The sequence below is a fragment of the Apus apus genome, chromosome 22, assembly GCF_020740795.1.
Source record: "Apus apus isolate bApuApu2 chromosome 22, bApuApu2.pri.cur, whole genome shotgun sequence".
In the NCBI taxonomy this organism is placed as follows: domain Eukaryota; kingdom Metazoa; phylum Chordata; class Aves; order Apodiformes; family Apodidae; genus Apus; species Apus apus.
The window spans coordinates 5,736,417-5,757,079 of record NC_067303.1 but is presented as its reverse complement, the minus strand read 5'-3'; the positions used below and the strand labels follow the sequence as shown (position 1 = coordinate 5,757,079).

The 20,663-nt window shown below is 46.4% G+C and overlaps 1 protein-coding gene across 3 annotated transcripts; it reads right to left on the bottom strand.

Moving 5' to 3' along the window:
* Positions 1-1,143: 1,143 nt before the first annotated feature.
* On the bottom strand, positions 1,144-17,293 carry BCO2 (beta-carotene oxygenase 2). 3 transcript variants are annotated; one of them, XM_051638500.1, is made up of 12 exons: positions 17,150-17,293; positions 12,777-12,981; positions 11,357-11,568; positions 9,298-9,413; positions 7,408-7,510; positions 6,109-6,237; positions 5,853-6,013; positions 5,151-5,318; positions 3,135-3,272; positions 2,289-2,471; positions 1,725-1,835; positions 1,144-1,368 (listed from the first exon to the last, which is right to left on the bottom strand). In XM_051638500.1, the coding sequence occupies exons 1-12, from the start codon at positions 17,235-17,237 to the stop codon at positions 1,255-1,257; spliced, it is 1,728 nt and encodes a 575-aa protein (XP_051494460.1). In that variant the 5' UTR covers positions 17,238-17,293; the 3' UTR covers positions 1,144-1,254. The 3 variants fall into 3 exon arrangements, with proteins under 3 accessions (XP_051494460.1, XP_051494458.1, XP_051494459.1); XM_051638498.1 differs by lacking the exon at positions 1,725-1,835 and having other exon boundaries at positions 17,150-17,284; XM_051638499.1 differs by lacking the exon at positions 17,150-17,293 and having other exon boundaries at positions 12,787-12,797.
* Positions 17,294-20,663: the final 3,370 nt, after the last annotated feature.

Sequence of the window (20,663 nt, the reverse complement as noted above, 5' to 3'; positions counted from 1 at the left end):
GCAATTTACACTCTGGGAACTGGCTGCAGCAGGGGAGGAGCCGCCTGGCAGGGCTGGGACACCAGCAACGGGAGGTTTTTGCCATCTAGTGGTGTTGAGAGAGCAGCTTTGGCGTGAGCCCTGCTGCGAGATCCTTATTTCTTTCCCATCCCTTTTCCCAGGACCTGTAAGGAAGGTGAGGAAAGGTCCGAGAGGAGAGAAAGGTGGTTATCTGGTAGAGTGAGTCAGCTCCGATTTGGTTCTGTTCTGTCTGAGCTGGCCTCCAGACCAGGAGTGAAAAGAAAACAACAAACCACAAAGCAAGTTTGCAGATAGGAAGCAAGGGCTTTCCTTCAAACCCTAGGGAACATTTTTTGCTCAAGGAATTGGTCCAAAAACATTCTCCAGGCTTCTCACAACAAAGCAATATTAAAAGTCCTGAAGCCAGGAGGGGAATCCATTCCCCTGGATGCCTTCACTTCTCTGTGTCCCTAAAGACAGAGCCTGCAAGTGGAGTCCTGCAGAGGGCTTCCCTGACCTGCCCTTCAGAGCTCAAGAGCTGTAGGAGCCTGGAGGAGGAGGCAAGCACAGAAAAGGGTGTTTGAGTTTGATCTGCTGAAGAGCAAAGGGATATCAAGGTCACCATGGAGTGCTAGATGTCTCCTACTTGTTGCATGAGGAGGAGGGCAGGAACTGTTAGCCATCAGAGCTGTGTCCAGCTGTGCTGTTCAAGCAGGAGCACTGTGGAGACATGCTGTGCATGTCTACAAGACCATGGAACATCCTAAGGTGTGTGTCAGGGGTGCAGCTGGTTCATCTTGGTCTGGTGAGAGCAAGGAAAGAAAGGAAGAGACTTCACGAGCTTTTATTGGAGGGTACCATGAGTGTACAGAAAAAAGCACTAGGAGTACAGCTTCTGTGAGGGGCTGCATCTACTTTCTGGAGTTCACAGAAGGCAATCTTTGTAAAGTGAAGGTGAAATTACATCCCTTCATTGGGCCCGGTTGGTTTTACTCCCCTCTTCTACTTTGCACATTTCAGCCAAAGTCACTGCTCCAAGCACCAATATCCTCTTCCCTTCAGAGTGGATTGTTTTCAGGGGAAGTTCATGGTTGTCTTGGTTTCCGTTTTCTCCCTTGCCAGCCTTTTGCACGGCAGCCCTTGTGAACTGCTGGTAACTGCTTGTGTGCTGCAGAGGTGGGAGGGAAAAGAAAGCAGAAGCTTTGTTCAGAGCCTGACCTGGTCCTGAGTTACTTGAGGTGACAAGATCTTCACTCAGTGGGATGTGAAGATGCCATGGAATCCATAAGGCATTTGCACTGGGACTTCTGCTCGCCCCAGTTCTCTGAAGGTCTCTGCATCCAAGACGAGCAGGAAAGCACTTTGATTCTGCAGGATGAGAAGGAAGCCAGAATGAATGCCCATGCTGGAATTCATCCCTCTGTCCAACCCTCCTACATCTGTCACACGCAGGGGAGCCCACATGTACAACCAGGCCATGCAGACTAAACCTGTAAGACAGTTGGCCAGGAGCACTGATAGACACTGACACCCCTCAGAAACCCTGACACCCCAAGGCACACTCCCACTTGAAGCTCTCCTAGCTGTGCTTGGCAGCTGCAGAAGCACAAACCTGGGGGAACGTGGGCTAGAAATGTCTGCCAAAGAGCCTCAAATGCAGTTTTGGGGTTTAGAAAGTGTGTCTAACATTATGTGACTTTGACAAACCAGCAGCAAGAAGTTACCTCAGTGGGGGAGACCACAGCAGACAAGATGACTCCACTGTCTTCTGCCGTGGCATTAGGCACTGGCACAAACACAGGCTCTGATGGGTAGCATCCATCCTCCTCCCAAACCTAGCAAGCACAGTTACATACGGATGGGGTTCATTTCATTAAAGCTGGTTTACTACAGCTAGCAGAGTTACAAGTTGTTGTGCTTCCCACAAAGATACCCTGGGCTGGTGGGAGGTGTCCCTGCCCATGCAGAGGGTTGGATCTAGGTGACCTGGAAGGTCCCTTCCAACCCAAACCATTCTATGATTCTGTAGTTCAACCTTTTAATTCTTTTGATTCCAGTAGTGTGATGGTGTCACTGCTGTGCCAGGCACATGCAAACAGGCAGGAAAAGGGTTGCTAGGACTCCCTGTGTCCAACAGTTTGCACTGGCACAGAAACCACCACCGTCCTAGTAGGCACAGCCACCTTTTGAAGAAGACCCCTAAAGTGTCTAGTAAATGACGTATCTTCAAGGCCAGTTCAGTGGAATGACTCCCATGACTGAAAAGAGATAATCTCACTTCACCTCACCTTGAAATTCTTGGTCTCTACATCCACCTTGATCAGGGAATCTCCCACCAAATGCCGAAAGCCGCATCCGTAGAAGTAGCGGTACCTCCTGCCATTGTACCCAGAGTAGTTGATCTGGGGGAACTCCAAGCCCCCAAACTGCTCAAAGCCCTCAGAGTACAGATTTTCATGTGTGCACCAGACCTAGAAGAAGTAGGCATTACGGGAGTGTCAGTTTAGCTTTAGCTGGGCAGAAGACCTGACTTGTCCCACCAAACCACTGCACAACCATTGTGGGAAGGAGATGCTTAAAGATGAGCCTGAGGTTGGACTGAGGCAGGTGGAAGCACCAATCCTGTCTCCCTCATCTGTTTCACTCAAAGAACTTGGAAGCTTCAAGAATCAGTCTCATGTGAAAAACAAGGAGCAAGTCCATGTGTTTATTCCTGTACTGCTGGCTCAGAAAATCCCAGGTCCAGCACTCAGGAATCTGAGGTACAAGTACACACAGATATGACTCCTCTCAAGGTGGACAACACATGTTCTAACACCACCAAATGCCACTCTGCAGGGCTGTTCAGAGCTGGAAAGAGCAGTTCTGTACCCAAGTGAGAGCAGGAAGGATTCTGTTACTGAAGAAGCTGAAGTTTGTTGCAGGGGCCACTTCTGGCAAGTCACAGTCTGTGCTTCCTCTCTCATTCAAAGCCACGTGGCTTTGTGCTGAAACACTCAAGTCCCAGCTTAGTAAGGACCAAACCTTGCTTGCTTGGTGGGCAAGATCTGAGAAGACAACAGCACAGGATGATAACTGGTGCAGGCAGTCTCACCCCAGCCATAAAAGCAGCCACCTCAGCCTGCAGTTCCTACCTTGCCATCTGCATCCTTCACAGCCCTCGCTGATGTGTAGGACAGTGGGTTCAGGTTCTTCCCCACGGGTGTGTCTGAGTTCAGGTCCAGAGGGAGAACAAAGCGACGCGGGAAAGCTCGTGATATTGAGGCATAAACCTATTGCGGAGACACAAAGTTATGGTGACAGCTTAAAATGCCACTCTCCTCTCTCCAAGTGCCCCTTTTGGGGCACAATTCTGAAGTTTCAGACATTCCTGCCACCCCTGAAACCATCTTCTTTCTGTTGTGTGTTTTACCAAGTTCTGGTTAAGGGCTCTGCTTGTTCTGGTGCTTCACAAAGTACTGGGAAAACAAAACGACAGTTAAATGGGTCAGCATTGCTTTCACAGTAATTAATGCTGGGCTGGATATGCAAATCACTCAGTTATCCTCCAAACTGGGGCACTGCTGCACTGTATTTTATTCAGTTAGGACAGACTTACATTGATCCTTTTTACTTCAGTGCCAGGAGTTAGATAATCAATGCCTTGATTGTCTTCTTTCCATTCGCAGCTACAGATGGACTTAAAGTTTGGGGAGTCTAGGGTATTGGTGGGTTTGTTTGGGGAGCAAAGGAGGGAGCAAACCAGCAGCCCTCATGGTGGCAGGCATTCAGCAGGCTGCATAAGAGGAAGAATTCCACTATTGCCAGTTCAAGCCAAGTTCAAAATGCATAATACTTCCAAATATCGAGCCTTCTAAATAATACAGGTGGCAAGGATCATGTTTTTTTCAGTTACTTCAACCTACAACTCACAAGCTCAACCCGAAACTTCACTTTAACCACATGTGTTAATCTTGAAACCCTGTTTTCAGAACTTCTGTTTAATATAGGCACAGCAGATCGATTCTTTGAGGAGCTTTGCCAGACAAAATATGGTTTACTCAGCAAGCAAGGGCACTAAAGATGATTGGGGGAAAACAACCAAATCATGCCCAGGCATGTCCTGGCCTTTCAGTGCAGCCTAAATTTAAGATTCTGTTCTGAAATTACTTGCACTCGTGTGTGTGGTTTAATGCCTCTACTGCTTTTCAGTGAAACAACGTGGATGTTGGAAACACTTGCCTAATGTTGACCTGAGGACACCTTCAGGCTGATGAAATGACAGCTCTTTTGTGCTCAGAGAAGGCTGAACAAAAGCTAGAACCAGTTTGCAGATCATATGGTCATATTAACACTGTGGTATACTTGAACTAACCTTGAACCAGCAAAGGAGAGCAGAACAAATTACCCTACAGGGACACAGCTACATTCTTGTCAGAGCAGAGTTGCTTCTAGACAGCTCAGAACATAGACTGGGGAAGTTCAGATGTGCCTGGACATGTTTTGTAGAAACACAGCCCTTCACCCACCATATGGTGTTTCCAATAAACATCTGCAGTACCAGAAGGGGAAAGCACCCCCACTTTTCCAAGGTCTGAGCTATGCAAAATGATGCCTCTTACAGGGCTTTAAATAGTGCTTTTGAGAGAGCCAGGCATAAAAAATGGTTTATGTTGCTGGGGTGAGGTGAAAGTGAGCAACTATGTAGCAGCTCCCGTGATGTTTGTGTTCCTGGAATTTACATAATAAAGGCTGGTTTTCGGAAGTAAGGCCTTTAAACAACAGGGTTTCTCTTTGTTTTGCCCTTTAGAAGTCATGCAAAAGCTTATTTTGCATACTGACTTGTGGGGGGACATGGAAAATGAGCATCATTAAAAATGAGATTTTAGAGCAGGCTGTTCTGCCAGGCTGATGGAGACATGTCACACACCAGTTTTACAGGTTTCAAGGAAATGTTCCATGGAGATTATCTACTAAGAGATTTTAAAGGAAAGAAATATACCAGCATATCAATAAATTGTAATTTTAGTTTTTTCCATGCAGTTGTGGTTCCTTTCCCCAGGTTTTCCATAGTGCTCTCTATGCTACTAACCCACACCTTGCTTCAGGAAAGAACTCCAGCAGCATGGGTTCCCATCAGACCCTATGGAACAAAACTAGAGAGGTCTTACCTGATCCAGACCTTCCCCACTCCTCCTCAGGTTCTGGAGTTTGTAAGTAGCCAGGGTTGTCCCATCATCCTGGCAGCACAGATCCAGCACCACGCAGCCATGATCCTCAAAGGCATTGATTTGATGGAAACTAGCAAAGGGCTTAGTGCACCACTGCCCTGGCAGCACCTGCCAGCACCATAGAAGAGGGTAAATTTCCTCTCTAAAGATCCTAGCCACACCTCAGAGAGTTTTCTCTTCTCTCCCCCGTTTCATTCCCCACTCATCCTCGGGTATTTGTCCTGTGTCCTTGTCTCACTATGGAACGGCTGCTTTAAGCCAGTGAGTTGGCAAAACGAGGTGAAGAAAAGCCACCATGAAAAGCAGCCCTGGATAGACCCCTTTCTGCCACGACTCCATCCCTACAGCATCATTCCCAGGCTATGACTGACCTCTTTATACTCCCTAGGACTTGGGAACTGTGCTGCAGTCCCAGAAACCCCAAACTGCTCATTTCTGCCTGTTCTTTTAGGGCTGGAAAAGAAAATACTCAATAAAGAGGAAAATGCACAATCACATTTCTAACAAGCCTACACCCATGTTTACAAAGCTTATGTTGGAGGAACTGCTGGGTGGATTCACACAGCTATCTGTGGCTGCTACCCAGCACTCTTCTCTTGGAATTCCAGCTAGAGCTGCTGGAAAGGCCAGAGATCCACCTACCTCCCCAGTGTGCTTATTCACCACGTGGAAGTAAGTATTGTACTGAGGCTCCCAGTTTATCCCATCAAGAATGGTTTTCCCACGGAGTTTGGAAGTGATAATCTGCAGGAGATTCAGCTTGATGGGCTGCTCAATGAAAATGATGTAGTTCTCACTCATTCCTGAAAAGAGAAGGAAGGAGGTATCATCTGAGTATTAGGCAAGTAACAGCCCTTTCTGTGTTAAATCCAGAGCCTGAGCTAGCAAGCATTCTCACCAAAGCTGTGGTAGTAGGAGGGTTTCATCCTGTCCCTTGGAGCAATGGAGCACAGCACTTTTGCTCCTTCTAAGGTGTCACTGCAGTCTGACTTTTGTGGAGGAACCTGGATGATATTATAGCTGGACCCTTGAAAGGAGAAAGAGTGTTTAGCACCACTGAGAGGTGAGATTGTTCACAAACCAAAGGCAGGCTCTGTTCCTTTCTGTTTCTCTAGAATCCTAGGAATTGCAGTCATAGCCAAACTGAGCAGAAAACAGGCAGTTCCCAAGTCAATAAAACAATGAACAGAGGATTACCCAGCAAAAAAAAAAGAAGGATCTTCTCTGGTCTGGTTGACTGCCATTTAATTCCACTGCCTACAGTGCATTCCTTATCTTCACTCTGAGTACCCTATAACCACAGGATCAGGAAGAAAACAAAGTTTGTGGCTTGTGTATCAAGGGAAATGAAAACTGAGCCTCAGTGATGACTGATGCCCCCTTAATAAACCTGAGCACATGAGCAGGCAAGAATGGCACGTTATAATAAGAAGCTGCAGTTTGGTGTCTCCAGCTGAAAACAACATGTGCTGCAAAGCTGGGTATTGCTTAAGCCAAAAGGAAATGAAAACAGCAAGGATGAAAATCATCAAAACTGGGCAACTGTTCAGTGACCTGGAACCAGCCTGGGGTGTCATCAGAAAGGGCAGGGGCTGTTTCCACAGGCCTCAGGCAACAGAAAAAGAAGGTTTTCATGTATCTCCTGGGGAATTCTTAGGTCTGAGCAGCCCCATCGATGGAACTAGATCCCAACTAGATGTAATGCTCATAGTCTTGGAGACGAGAAAAATATCCCAGGAAAATCAGCTTTGCTGTAAGGTAGCCAAGGTCACTATAATAAATTCCGCCTTCTCTCCTGTATAAACCCTTATGGTTCTTGTCTAAAGCAAATCATTGTGAGTGGAAAATGTGTGGCCAGTTGTCAAAATTCTTAGGATGAGGCTTCAAGACTCAATGGGGTTTTAAAAAACTCATTCACCTGTTTTCTATCAAAGTTTGGGAACGGAAGAGGGACATCTGTTGGATGTTCACAGACCAAAGTCAGAAGCATCTGAAAGCAATTCCTGAGAGAAGCCATTTTTATGGGACAAACTGTCATGCTGAGAAAAGGACTAACCCAGTTCGATGTCACGTTGACTCAAAAAAAAAAACCCAGCACATCCCAGATCTCTTTGGAGTTGCTTCACCACCTGCTCCTTGCAGCAAGCAGCAGCCTGCCCACCCTGCCCCAGCCAGGCCTGGCCATGCCCAGTCTCACCATGTTTCCCATAGGAATTGCCCATGTTGTATGTTGTCCCATCAGGGTCATAGTGAGGATGAGCAGTGGCCCCGTTCACTGCAATGAACTTGCTCCAGTCCACCTGCAAATGCCAAAGGTTTCCAGTCAGGGAAGGAGCTGCCTTTGCTCTGCAGCAAACCACAGCCTTTCCAAATGGGGGTTTCATGGAAGTCTGAGGAAGAATAACTTGATAATTACAGCCCTACTGTGTGGAGTCTGGACTTAAGCCTTCATTGTGCCTGCAATCTTCCTGAAATCCTTGACAATTAACCACCTTCCTCTCTGTGTTAGTCCTACCAGTACAAATGGGACTGACAGCACTAGTTACTGGTCTGGGATACATGAGCACTACTAATGGCACAGTGGGAATGTTGCTCCTCTGAGCATTTTAGCTGGGATCCCGTGTAATAACCACAGACAGGTGTGTGAAGACACAGTCACTGCCCCCCAAAAATTTATGTATTCCTAACATCTATTCCTAGTTCCTGGGTCAGGGTATGGTTTGTGCTCGGGCAGCTGGAGGGATGTGTTGGGAAGAAAGTCTGAAGGAAAATTCTGGAGGAAGATAATCCATGCAATCCAAGCACAGAAGATATGCTGCTTTTCCAGAAGTTTATAAAAATAGCCTTCAAGTATCCCACCCTTTGGAAGGGCCCAGCAGAAAAGTGTGTCACACCACTGAGAGCTCAGGAAACCACGTCTTTTTCAGGCATCTCAAATCAGAGAGTTTAAACTGAAGTCATCTCTTCCATTTCTTCACTTAGCCAAAACAAAAACCAACCAACCAAAACCAATCTGCATCTAAAAAGCAGCGTAGGGGGATTTCTTTTTAATGCCAAGATGGCTCAACAGAGCCAAACATTCAAAATAAAAATACCCACACGTGTTTTCATCACTGCAATGTGGTTTATGAAACAGATAAACTGCCAAATGGTCCAGCTGTCCATTTCAATAAGCCAGTAACATCTGCACTTAGAACCAGAGCTTCTTCATCACTTAACAACTGATCCTGTAAGGAGGGAGGGACTCCTGGAATGCCTCCCTCCAGACCTGGGTTTTTTGTGGCAATCAACGGTCCATGGTGACATACAGGCACAGCAGTTAATGTTGGGAATGGCAGAATCCTTCCTCAGCCCTTCTCACAGTTGTCCAGCCCAGCAAAAATACCCAAATCCCCTCTGAGGTTGCAGGCAGGGGGACATTCAGCTTATACTGCCATTTCACAAGTCATCCTTCCCTCCAACCCAGCCAGAGCCTGCGAGATGCTGCACAGCACACACAGCAAGGCTGCTGCTCTGACGTCTTCCCCATTTGCTAGCACAGGAGAAAATAAGTGGCAGCTGCACTTTGGCTTGACTTTACATGGACTTCAGCACCCGTTTGCAACAGAGGTTTTGGTCAAGGCTTTGAAAGGCTGTTTTGGAGCGTTTAAAGCTGGGAGTGTAAGAAGGAGGTAGAGGGAGCAGACAGGAAGGATGAAGAGACACAGCAAGAACATAGATCTGAGATCAGTGATGGTAACTTCTTCCTGTGTGCACTTTTAGTCTTCACACACTGGTAGGTACAGACAAGTCCAGACAAGTAGCAAGGGCAGAGGAAGAATGCCAGCTGTACCCTAAAGGAAATGACTGTGTCTGTCTCTCCCCTGCCTTGCTACAGTGGGCAGTGGCTGAATCCTCACTCAGGAGAGCTGCCTCACTGCTGAGCAGCTTTTCCAGGGACCAGAGCACACCATGAGGAGATGCTTATGGCTCTGGCCCAGAGCTGCACTGCCCATTTCTTTGGGAATCTCAGTTCTTGTCTCTTAGAGACAGCAAGGAGTGATTCTCCTGTACCACCAGCTAACCTCCTTATCCCACCTGCCCACACCTTTTCCTTCGTTTCCAGCGTTTCTGGGTCCATCTTGTACATGAAGATGTTCTCACTGCTGACATAATAGTCTCCTTTATACACCACGTAGTTGACATTAACATTGTCACTGGGTTCTGAAACGAAAGCCTGGGGTCATTCACAGCTGGGCTGAAGCTGGGGTCACATTATAGCAAGTTAGACATGTTTAAACAAATAAACCTATTTGCCACGACACTAATGCCTCTGGATTTATTAGAAATACCTCACTAATCTACAAAGGCACTCAGGAAACTGGCTGCACAGGTGAGGTCAGGATAAAAGGACAAGGATTAGTTCCTGTGGAAATCCCTGGAGGCAACCTGCACACTTCCACATACCCTTTGTTCCTGACCTCTTCTTCATATCCCTCTCCCTTTCCTCACCGGCTTAAGTCCTCTCCTCTGGCAGCCCCATGAAGAATCCATGTTTGATTTACAGCATTGGAAACAAGAGGCAAGGCTTGAAGCTACAAAACTCAGGCTGAAGGGAGGGACACTGGTTTTGTGACAGGGAGTCCTGCTTCTTCCCTGTTCTCTTTGAAACTGAGTCAGGGAGATGCTTTTTAAGTTACAAACAACAGCCAGAGCTTATTCTGTAGGGAGCTGAGACTCATTAGCCAGGTGGCTGAGAACAGCTGTGGAAAAAAGCAGTTCCCCAGCTGAATGCTGTGTGTGCTGAACACATCCTGCAGTTCCTGCAGTGAGGAACTACTCTCCTGCCTGTGTGTAAAGAGTGAAACGGGCAAGGGTGGGCAGGAACAGCCTGCTGGGGCTTGGAAGGGAAGATGGGGGATGTAGGTTGTTCTGAAATGCACTGAGAGAGCTGGGATGGGGAGTTGGGGAGCTAGGAAGAGCAGTGAGTGAAGGTATGAGCACCTTTAAGAGATGACATGGCAGGAGAGGATCCATCTCCTCAGGAAAGGTAAGAAACAGATGATGGTGACACAGATGAGCAACAAGTTGCACTCTTCAGGTCTGTTCTGGTTTGAATGGAAAGTACTGTGCTTGCATTTAAGCCTGTTTCTTCCCTGACACCCAGAATCCTGCAGGTAATGGCGCTTCCTTTCCTGGGCAATCCCATCCCTCACCCTGTTCATGTCTCCTGAACCCTCATACAGGAAGGGATGGATTAGCCCACTTAACCTACAAGCTTAGCAAGGCAGGGTGTTCTAAGGGCAAAGCTGTGCCTCAGGTAGAAGGGCAGAGTGCAATGCTCATTATCAGGACTCCCAGGATGTTCTTTGGGGAAATGTTTCTGCTGGGAATTTGCAACAAACTCTGGAACTGAGTGAGCTGAAGTGGCACCAAAACATTTGATAGAATGTGCCTCTCCCAGCTGAGCTCGACACCAACGTGTGGTGGTGTTGTGGTGCCAAGGGGTCACCTTCTGAGAACAACACAGGCTCAGAAGGGGCATCACAGAATCTTAGGGGTTGGAAGGGACCTGGAAAGATCCAACCCCCCTGCCAGAGCAGGGTCACCCAGAGCACATCACACAGGAACGTGTCCAGGGGGGTTTGAAAGTCTCCAGAGAAGGAGCCTCCACAGCCTCTCTGGGCAGCCTGTCCCAGGGCTCTGTCACTCACAGGAAAGAAGTTCTTCCTGATATTCACATGGAACCTCCCATGCTCCAGTTTGCACCCCTTGTCCTGTCACTGGACATCACTGAACAAAGCCTGGCTCTGCCCTCCTGACACTGCCCTGAACGTGTTTGTAACCATGGATGAGGTTGCCCCTCAGTCTCCTCCAAGCTCAAGAGACCCAGCTCCCTCAGCCTTTCCTCATCAGGGAGATGTTCCCCTCCCTTCATCACCTTGGTGGCTCTGCTCTGGACTCTCTCAAGCAGTTCCCTGTCCTTCTGGAACTGAGGGGCCCAGAACTGGACACAACATTCCAGATGTGGCCTCACCAAGGCAGAACAGAGAGGGAGAAGAACCTCCCTTGACCTACTAACCAAACTTCCTCACACCTCCCTTTCAACCCCACCACAAGTTGCCCGAGACAACCTCAGGACTTGTACTTCTCAGCTCCCTCCTTACGTGGCATCTGGAAGCGGGACAGGAAGCGCCCAAAGACGCTCTTGCAGGGGTCTGGCATGGCCAGGGTCCCCAGCTCCGAGGCCACGATGCGGTTCTGCTGGAGGTTGCTCAGGTAGGAACTGCTCTGCAGGAACCTGCTCCGGTAGCTCACTGTGCCATTCTGCAGCTGGAACTGGTGCAACAAGGCCATGCCATCAAACCAGTGGTTGAATCTTCAAGAGAAAGAAGAGAAGGAGAGTAAGGCACTACCTGATGTTCTGCTGGACTGTTCCCTCTTGCCTTTATTTATTGTTGTCTGTCAAAAGCCCAGCTCCCCAGGGCAGTGGTCACAGCACCAGGCCTGCCTCAGTTCACAAAGCATTTGGATGATGCTCTCGGGTACATGGGGTGATTCTTGGGGTGCCCTACACAGGGACAGGAGTTGGACTGGATGATCCTGATGAGTCCACTTCCAGCTCAGCATGTTCTGTGAACACTTGAACCTGCACAGCCCTGGGAAGAGTCTGGGAAAACATTGACATGGAGTGAAACAGATCGGGTGCATTTGCAGCTGTGGGACCTGAAGTTGGACACTGACCTTCAGGGAAACGTGGGCTCCCTATACTGTTTTTGAAAATGGAGCTCAGGGACCTCTCTGTATAAGCTTTTGGGGGTAATAACCTCTAGTGGCAAACCAATCACTCTGCAGACCTCTGCACAGGGAGTGGAAATTGGGCTTTACTCTACAGGAAGAATAAATTACTGAAGGAGCCTCTAGCTCTCAGCTGTTTGCAGGATGCTACTCTCTAGGAAACAAGAAATCTCTCAGACTTTGGGAAAACCTTGTGTTTACCTCTGGAAACGTGATGAGATGATGACCTTTGGCCAGCTGCTGCCATCAGCTTTGTGGGAGGAACAGCCAGGTTTGTCAATCAGCTTAGAACAGCTGCTCCATGGCAGCAGTTGCCTTGAAATATTTTAATATCTTGGTTCTTAAAATGAGCTGGATTTCCTTCTAAAGCAACTCACACAATTTAGTGCAATCAACCTTACAAATCCTGCCCTGGATTTCTAAGTGCTCATGGGATGGACTTTTGTTAATGACAAAGGACTAGGAGGGTGGATGCTTTAATCCCCATTAAGGGGGGGATTCCCCCCTCATCAGGTCATTCTCAGTAGGTCACAGCCTCTGTGACTCAGCTTCTCCAACCTTAGTAAGTTCACCATGGTCCTATTTTCACAGAGTCCCCCGAGAGTTTCCAGATGAGGGAGCAACTGTTCTTAAAAGCATGATATCAGAGACATTTCTTCCTTGCCTTACTTAAACAGAAACTACAAGGTGCTCCCAACAGTGGTGAGACATTTGGGGGGGATGTCCTTTAGGTTTTTAGGCAGAGCTCAGGCCAGAACCATGTGACAAACTCACCAAACCTGGACTTACTTCTCCTCACCAAACTCAAACTTCCCAGGACCATTCCTCAGGAGGTTGCCATTAATCCATTTGGGAATATGCCCTTTGATCTTCGCTGGGATGGGCTGAGGGTTCTCCTCCACTGTCTGCACCAAGGGTGAGATGCACTGCAGCCCCCTCAGGCTGTGGAAGGTGATTTGCTCTTTGGATGGGCTGGGCAAGACATTATTTAAACCTGCAAGTAAAGCAGTGAGAACAAAAAGCAGGTAACTAAGATTTTCACTGGAATAAACAGACAGAGCTTGAGCTGGGATGTCTAGGAGAGCAGCATCCAGGCAGTCTGCAGGGGTTATTCACACCTTAGGTTCCCAAAATACCCCACACATCCACAGGGAGCTGAAATCCAGTAGATTTAACTGCTGTAATTAATCCAGCAGAGACACCTGTTCTGCAGTCCTAAAGAGGTAACCAAATGTGATAAGAAAGAAGAGATTTATTTTTTTTTTCTAATTAAAGAAACTTATAGTTGGAATTTATTTCAATAAAGGAAGTGAGAGCAAGTAACTTGTGGGTATTAGGAAGAAATTCCTGAGTGTGAGGGTGGGGAGACCCTGGCCCAGGCTGCCCAGGGAAGCTGTGGCTGCCCCATCCCTGGCAGTGTTGAAGGGCAGGTTGGATGGGGCTTGGAGCAGCCTGGGCTGCTGGGAGGTGTCCCTGCCCATGCAGGGGGTTGGAACTAGGTGATCTTGAAGGTCCCTTCTAACCCAAACCAGTCTGTGATTTTACAGTTTACTATAAGAAATCTTTTCCAAGTTGGGATGATACAGAGTAATGTCCTAGTGACTTCTGACAAGCAGTCTGCTGAGCAAAGCCAGAAGGGAGCTCTTCTCACTGCTGCAGACCACAGCCACCAGCAGGAAGATGCAGGGAGGCACCTCACAAAGCAGTGCCTGCATCTGACCAGCCATCACCCAAGCAGCTTCCCAACAGAAAAAGCAGTGTGCAGAAAAACAACCCAGAACACTCCAGAAAGAAATCCATCACAGAATCCTAGGGTGCCAGGTGGGAAGGGACCTCCAGGACCATCTGGTCCAACCTAAGTACTACTATAGTTTAGATGAGAAATCATTATTATCAAGCAGGTTATGCTGCTGGCTTTTTCACTTTTGCATCTTTCTACTGTTTAGTCACTAGTGTTTGGCTTTACATCTTTATAATCATATTTTAGTGATTCTTCTGTAGACCCAGATTTTCTCCCTTTTTATTTGCAAAGTAAGACTTTGGTTTGTTTTTTTTTTAAGTCCTTGACTGCAAAAGCTTTGGCAGTAAAGCATACACAGGAAAGACAAATCAATGCAGCAAAGAGCAAGCTGAACACAGAACAGGGCCAAGCACCATTCATTGCTTTGAGGTCTGGGCACTGCAATTAAAGATAATTAAACATTCATAAAATCATTAAACTATCCAGGTTGGAAAAGCCCCTTGGGGTCACCGAGTCCAATCATCAGCCCTACTCTACAAAGTTCTCCCCTAAACCAGATCCACCAACACCACATCCAAACAACCCTAAATGAACCCCAGTTCATTTAAACCTGTGCTCTCATCTTCCTCTACTGAATTAAACAACAACAGCCACCACCACCAGTTTTTTCTGCCCGTAATACAAAGGATCATCTAGAAAAAAGATGGGGGGGGCCCAAAAAGCAGCTCATTAAGAACATCCCACAGAGCAGCCCAGAGAATTTCCAGTGGACTGCTCCAAATCCAGACAAGCCATAAGCTGCTACACACACAATGTTAAAGAACCCAAAGTCTTGGAATACGTTTCCTCTGCACTGCACCTCGAGGACTCTGCATGAACTGAAGAGCAGCAAACCACAAGTTCACAGGCTTCTGAAAGGTGTACAGGTCAGTTCTGAAACTCACCAGCATGACCTGATTTCAGAAGCTCCAAAAGGCAACTGCTGGCTTTTCCCCTGGCACAAAAAAGAAACAAACCCAAGCCAAAAACAACTGCACCCCCAAAAGAACACGGAAGTCAGGAAGAACACAAATGAAACTGAACTGCAATACAGGCCAGGACACAAATGGATTATCAAGATTTACCTGGTAAGCAATAGCAGAGAAGGGTAATTTCTGATGGAGCCTTTTGTGTGAATGCAATACCCACCTCATTAGGCATAGGTGTAGGACAACAGGACCAGGGAGGCATGAACTGACTGGAATGCTGTGCTGGCACAGGGAGCTCCAGGCTCCAGCAGCCTGGCTTGCAAAGCCTCAGCAGCACGAGGTGCAGGGCGTTGCAGCAATCCCCTTAACTGCAGAGGCAGAGTTACCAGAGAAGCACACGGGGTGTTTGTTGCCTCCATCTTCAGTCAGACTGAACTCAACAACTGATGAAGACTTGGGTGCAAGTGAGACAGTGCTGGGAAGGCCAGGGTGGCACAGAGAAACCCATTCCTGACCCAGGCCTGGCACAGGCAAGACAAGACACTAAAAATAATCCAGACTGATGCTGAACTTCCTTCTGATGTTGTAATGCAGCAATTTGTTCTGGTTAGACCAGTTATACAGGTTCACCATTGCCCAAGCTCTTTAATCCAGGTGATTAAGTGAAGCTGGTGCAAAACTCACCCTGTGCCTCTGAAACCAGGTTGTCACACCTGCAGAGGAAATCGGCCACTTCAGGCAGGAGAAAAGTTGCAATGAACTGAGTTGGGAGCACTTCCCTAAGCTTGCTGCTTTAGAACAGCCACAGGCTGTTAGGCACCCAGGAAAGTAAATTACAACATTCCTTCAAGGTAGTTCTCTGGTTTGCCAATCTCAGATGTCTAATATGGTAAGTCAGCCAGATAAAGAATATATATATATATATTCCAAAAAACACCTGTAGAAATAGATTCTAGTCTTCAGGGGTGGTGGGGGGGTTTTGCTGACATGAAGAAAACTTAATTTCTTTAATTCCTGTGAGGGGATCCTGCTCTGGCAGGGGGGTTGGACTAGATGATCTTTTGAGGTCCCTTCCAACCCCTAAGATTCTGTGAAATATTGATTTACACAATCAAGTCCTTGCTACACTTCTCCTAGAAAGGCACTAAAAGCAGCTGGTGAGCTAGAAAAATGTTGCCAGTATCACAGGAAACTTATCAGAGGGAATAAATTTGATTCACACTTTTTTATTATCACAGTTTCACTCAAATGCCTGAACAAATAATAGAGGTGTCTCTTTTTTGACATTCTCACCCCTTAGCTAAATTGAGACAATTCTATATAAACAAGCTTTTTCAAGAAGACCTTAGTAAAAGTCAGAGAAAATCCTTAATTTTCAAGAAAATACAGAAATGGAGACAAGGAAATCTGGAGTCTTTTCATGTCACTCAGGTAATCAAACCTAGAAACATAGTTCTTTGTGTTCCTACACAGTTCAGCTTCAGAGGACAATGGAAGAGGCAGAGTGCACATTAATTTAAATTTAGCAGAGATTAAACAAGATTATACAGTTGTTCAAATCTGCTGGCAGATCAAAAGGGCATAAATTTATTAGTATAGGGTTTGCATTTTTTCCCCAGAAGGAAAGTACTTTCTCGTACCCTGAAATGCAAATGCCATGGGTTGTTTTATGTAATGTTCCTCGTGCTAGACTTAACAGTGGGTCATTTAGATCACATGAAGTGCCTCTGAACCTTCTGTCTGCCCTCTCTCAGATGCAGCTGGTGACACATGCCTTACAGCAGCTTAGCAGCATGTGCAGTAAAAAAGAAACCTCCTGGAGTATTCCTAACTATGCATCCATGGATGTGTTCTGGTGGCACAACAAGGCAGGTTTGAGAACCTTGCAGATCCTTGGATGCCCCAGAAGCAATCCTTTGATTCTAAAGGGGAGGAAAACACCACCACCAAAGAACAGAGATTTTGGTGAATTAACTCATGATCTTCATTGGTTCCGATCTTGTGGTAACAGATCTCACACCCTTAGGCCCCCCCCAAAAAGACAGCTCAAGGTGTGCAATGATGGTACAAAGTGCAGAGCTCAGTGGTGATACAAAACCCCACTTCAGCTGAAAGCTTCACTCGTGTCCCTGCTCTGAAAACCCTCTCCCTTCCACAGCTGCTTAGACAGAGAAATCTGCTGCTGCTGCTTCTTCTCCAGCCCTAAACCATCCCTACCTGCCAGCAATCCCAGGCAAGCTGTGCAATGCACTCGCCTCTCCTGATTATCTTCCCAATAAATAACCCATTTTCCAGCTTCTAACAAACACTGATTGCTTAGTTTGTAACGTGTGATCAATAGGAAGGAGGCAGCTCTACCGACCTGTGTCAGCAGCAGCTCAAAACAGCAACAGGAAAAAAAAAAAATCCTTTCCCAGAGGATGGAACAGAAGGGTTTGTTTATGGATTTTTACCTGGAATGAATTGCATCAAAGAGCCGAGGAAATGCCGAAAATTAGCAAGCAGGAGGCTGAGGGCAGACAGCAGGATTTTGGAAAACATCTTTCTCTCGGGAAAAAAAGCCAGCGGGTCGGAGATGGTGCGGCAGAGGAGGCGGGTGCGGGCAGCGCAGGGATGGAGCCGCTGCCGGGCGCGGCCAGATATCCTCGTGTCACAATAAAAGCTGGGAACGAGCGTCCCGGCAGGGCAGGCAGGAGGAGGGAGCCTGCCAGACTGTCCTCCTGCCCCCCGGGACCTGCAGCTCCACAGCCGCTGAAGGGCCGGAGCAGCAAAACACTCACCCCTCGGTTGCTGTTTGCCAGGTGTGGCTGGAGGAACTGGAAAAAAGGGGAGAAGGAGATGGATGGATCCATGGAGTGAGGTAGCTGGGCTTCAAGGCAATTCTTTCACTAACTCTTGTCTTCTCTTTTTCACCTGTCAAAAATACTGCATGTTGTGTGAAACTCTGATTCACCCTGGAGAACCTCAGTGGTTTAGGAAGGTTGGCTGCCACACCAGCTGAGACCATCAAAACAGACAGGGAAGGACCAGTGCCCATCCTCTGCTGTTCCAAGCAACATTAGGCAGACCCTTTCCTTCAGGATGCCCAGAGAAGGCTCCAACACTTCACAAACACGATGGATCCATCACTGCGATGGGTAGATTTGTTACATCTTATTAAGCAGCTCTTAGAAGTTGCCCTGAGAGCAAGGCAGCACACCCAGCCTTCTGGGCAGCCCCTTCCACTGCCCTTAAAATGGGAGAGATGATTGCTCACCCTGAATCTTCTGCTGCAAATTAAGCCAATTTCTCCTTGTCCTTTCTACAAGTTACAGGGGACACCTAACTAATGTCCTTGTCTAAACTCAACTGCTGTGACCTTTCCTCACAGATGTTCTCTTCACCCTTTATTTTTCCTGTTTCGCACTCTGTTTTGAAGAGGCAGACCCATCCTCCAGCTCAGACCAAACTAGCACAGAGCAAAGAACATGTGGTTTTGTCTTATCTGCTATCCTGTAGCCAACACTTCTCAGCTCTGTTCTCTTCCTCACACAATAACATCACACCAGCCCTGCTTGTTGTTCTGATTCATTGGTAACCCCCAACTCCCCTTGCTAAACAGTGGTTTGCTTTTGTTATTTTATAAATATCTTGATTTCAGGTGGACTTTTCATCCTATTGTGATTATTTAAATGTTGATGCATGTTCTTGGTAATATTCCAACACCACCTAGCTTGCTGCAGTTTGAAAAATGAACTATATCCCCTCATCTCCTCCTCCTGCATCATTCAGGGTAACATGGAACAAGTGAGGCTTGAAGCAGATCACTATGGGATGCCACCTAGGCTGACCTTCCAGAAAAATAGTAGTATAATTAGCATTCCTTTCATTGATTTTTTAACTCAGTCATGTAGCCCCTACTTCCTGATTGCTCGTTTTTATGTATATCATACAGGACAGAGTCAATTATCTTAAAATGCCCCATCTGTCATTTTATTCACATTAAGTCAGCTACAGTGAGAGATTAATTCTGTTTTTATTATTTATTGTTGCCAAGTTGATGATAAAGTCACTGTTAAGACATTTACTTCAGACTCTCTGCAGGATGGGAAACATGCTGGTTGATCCCGACTTCTTTGCCCTCCTCCCTTCTGGCTCTTCACCCTGATGATATAACACACCCACTCTGCTCCTTTTCACCTGCCACCTTCATCATCAGGCTTCCAGAGACAAAACAAAGAGTCTACAATCAGCAGAACTGAATTCTGATGGTTCTAGACAGAATGTCATTAGCCTTAAACCTGAGTCAGTGTTTTTCTAGAATGACCCACATTCCTATGAGCCCAGATCCCCACCTATGCTGAGAGGCAGTTTCATTTTAAGTGAACAATCATAATTTGCACTTCTCAGGGAAGAATTCTCCTGCTGAATCCCTGAGCTGTCTCTGCATTACCCACCATTTCCCATCTTTAGCTTTTAGGTAGCAGAAGAGCAAGGAGGGAAACTGAAGATGAGTTTTTCCATCACTCACACTTTCCAGAGCATGGAGGTACTCCCAGCAAGCTCAGAAAGGCAACGGACTCAGTCAAAAAAAGCCCTTGACTTCAAGAGGGACAGAACTTGGTCTAAGGTGTTTCTACATTTTAAAAAAAGCAAACACATTTATATTCTGTCACTGATCTGTCATCTTAGATATTCGTGTTAATTTACTAAGGCCCTGCAGCTTAAACTACAGGAGGAGAAGCTTAAAGAAAGCACAGTTACCAGCTGAGCTTTGCTGATCAGATTTGGCAGCTTTAAAGCCAATTAATTTTCTGTTCAAACCAGTAGAAAAAGCTGGAAAGCTGATAGTGACAGGCCAGGTGCCAGCTGGATTTCCTGGGCTGGTTCCTCAGAGACAGAAGGAGGTTTTCATTCAGTTTCACATCAGAAGAGAGTAAAAAAAAAATATTGGTTTGTTTCTCCCTATAAATATCAGAAGAGATGGGAGAGGCAAGCAGTGCAGAAACATCATTAGCTGGGTAGACAAACAAGAAAACACTACAATTTTATTCTCTAATGGTTTAAAAGAAAATGTGCAAGTTCTCCTCTTCTAAAAAGTACAGTCTTAGTAAATGTTCTGGGGTTTTATGAAGTTTTAAATGGAGCAAGTTGCTGCAACAGTAACACAACGGGGTCTGTGCTCTCCCCAAGAGAAGAAACTTAGATTATGTGATCCAATAATTTTCTGCTTCCCAATAATGCTTAAAAGGGTTGCAACTTAGATATACCAGCCACCCAAGCTAAATCTAGATTATCTAAATCCAGGTGATCCCAAAAATTGCATAATCTTCACAGCTGAAATGCAGCAAGCTTCTGACTCTGGGAACAGGCAGATACTGAACAGTAATGAAATACATAACTATGGGAAAACTGAATTCAGACACTTCAGAGACAACAGTTTAAAACTCTGCTTGTTGTCACCATTATGGACCATCACAGATTTTTAGAAGCATTTAGCACAAGACTCTAGAAAATTTAACTTCCAAAATCATCTCTTTCTCCCACTGCCTTCTGTTCAAGCATTCCCAGGACTGGCTGCAAAATGAGATGTGGTTATTTGGAAAAAATAAGAGACTAGTAAAATATGATGTAGACTAGTGGCAAGATTTTTTCTGGAAGCTTCTTGATGCCAAAGATGCAAATAGACACCTTAGGGGATTTTCAAAAATTCTTAAGCATGTAAAGTGCTTACATGCTTAGGGACTTTGAAAATCCTGCTAAGTACATATCTGAATCTTTAGGCATCTAAATACCTTGGGAAGTCTTGCCCAGAATGTCCAGCTTCTCCCGTGATTTGTTTTAAATAGTATCAGTTTGATAGGGAGCATCTTTGCTTGTGACATCTAATTAAAGGGGGAAAGGAGGACTGGAGAGGACTGAAAGGATTAAAAGACAAAATTAATACACAGTAGAGGGGTAAAGATATAAAAGTATCTTGACCAGCAG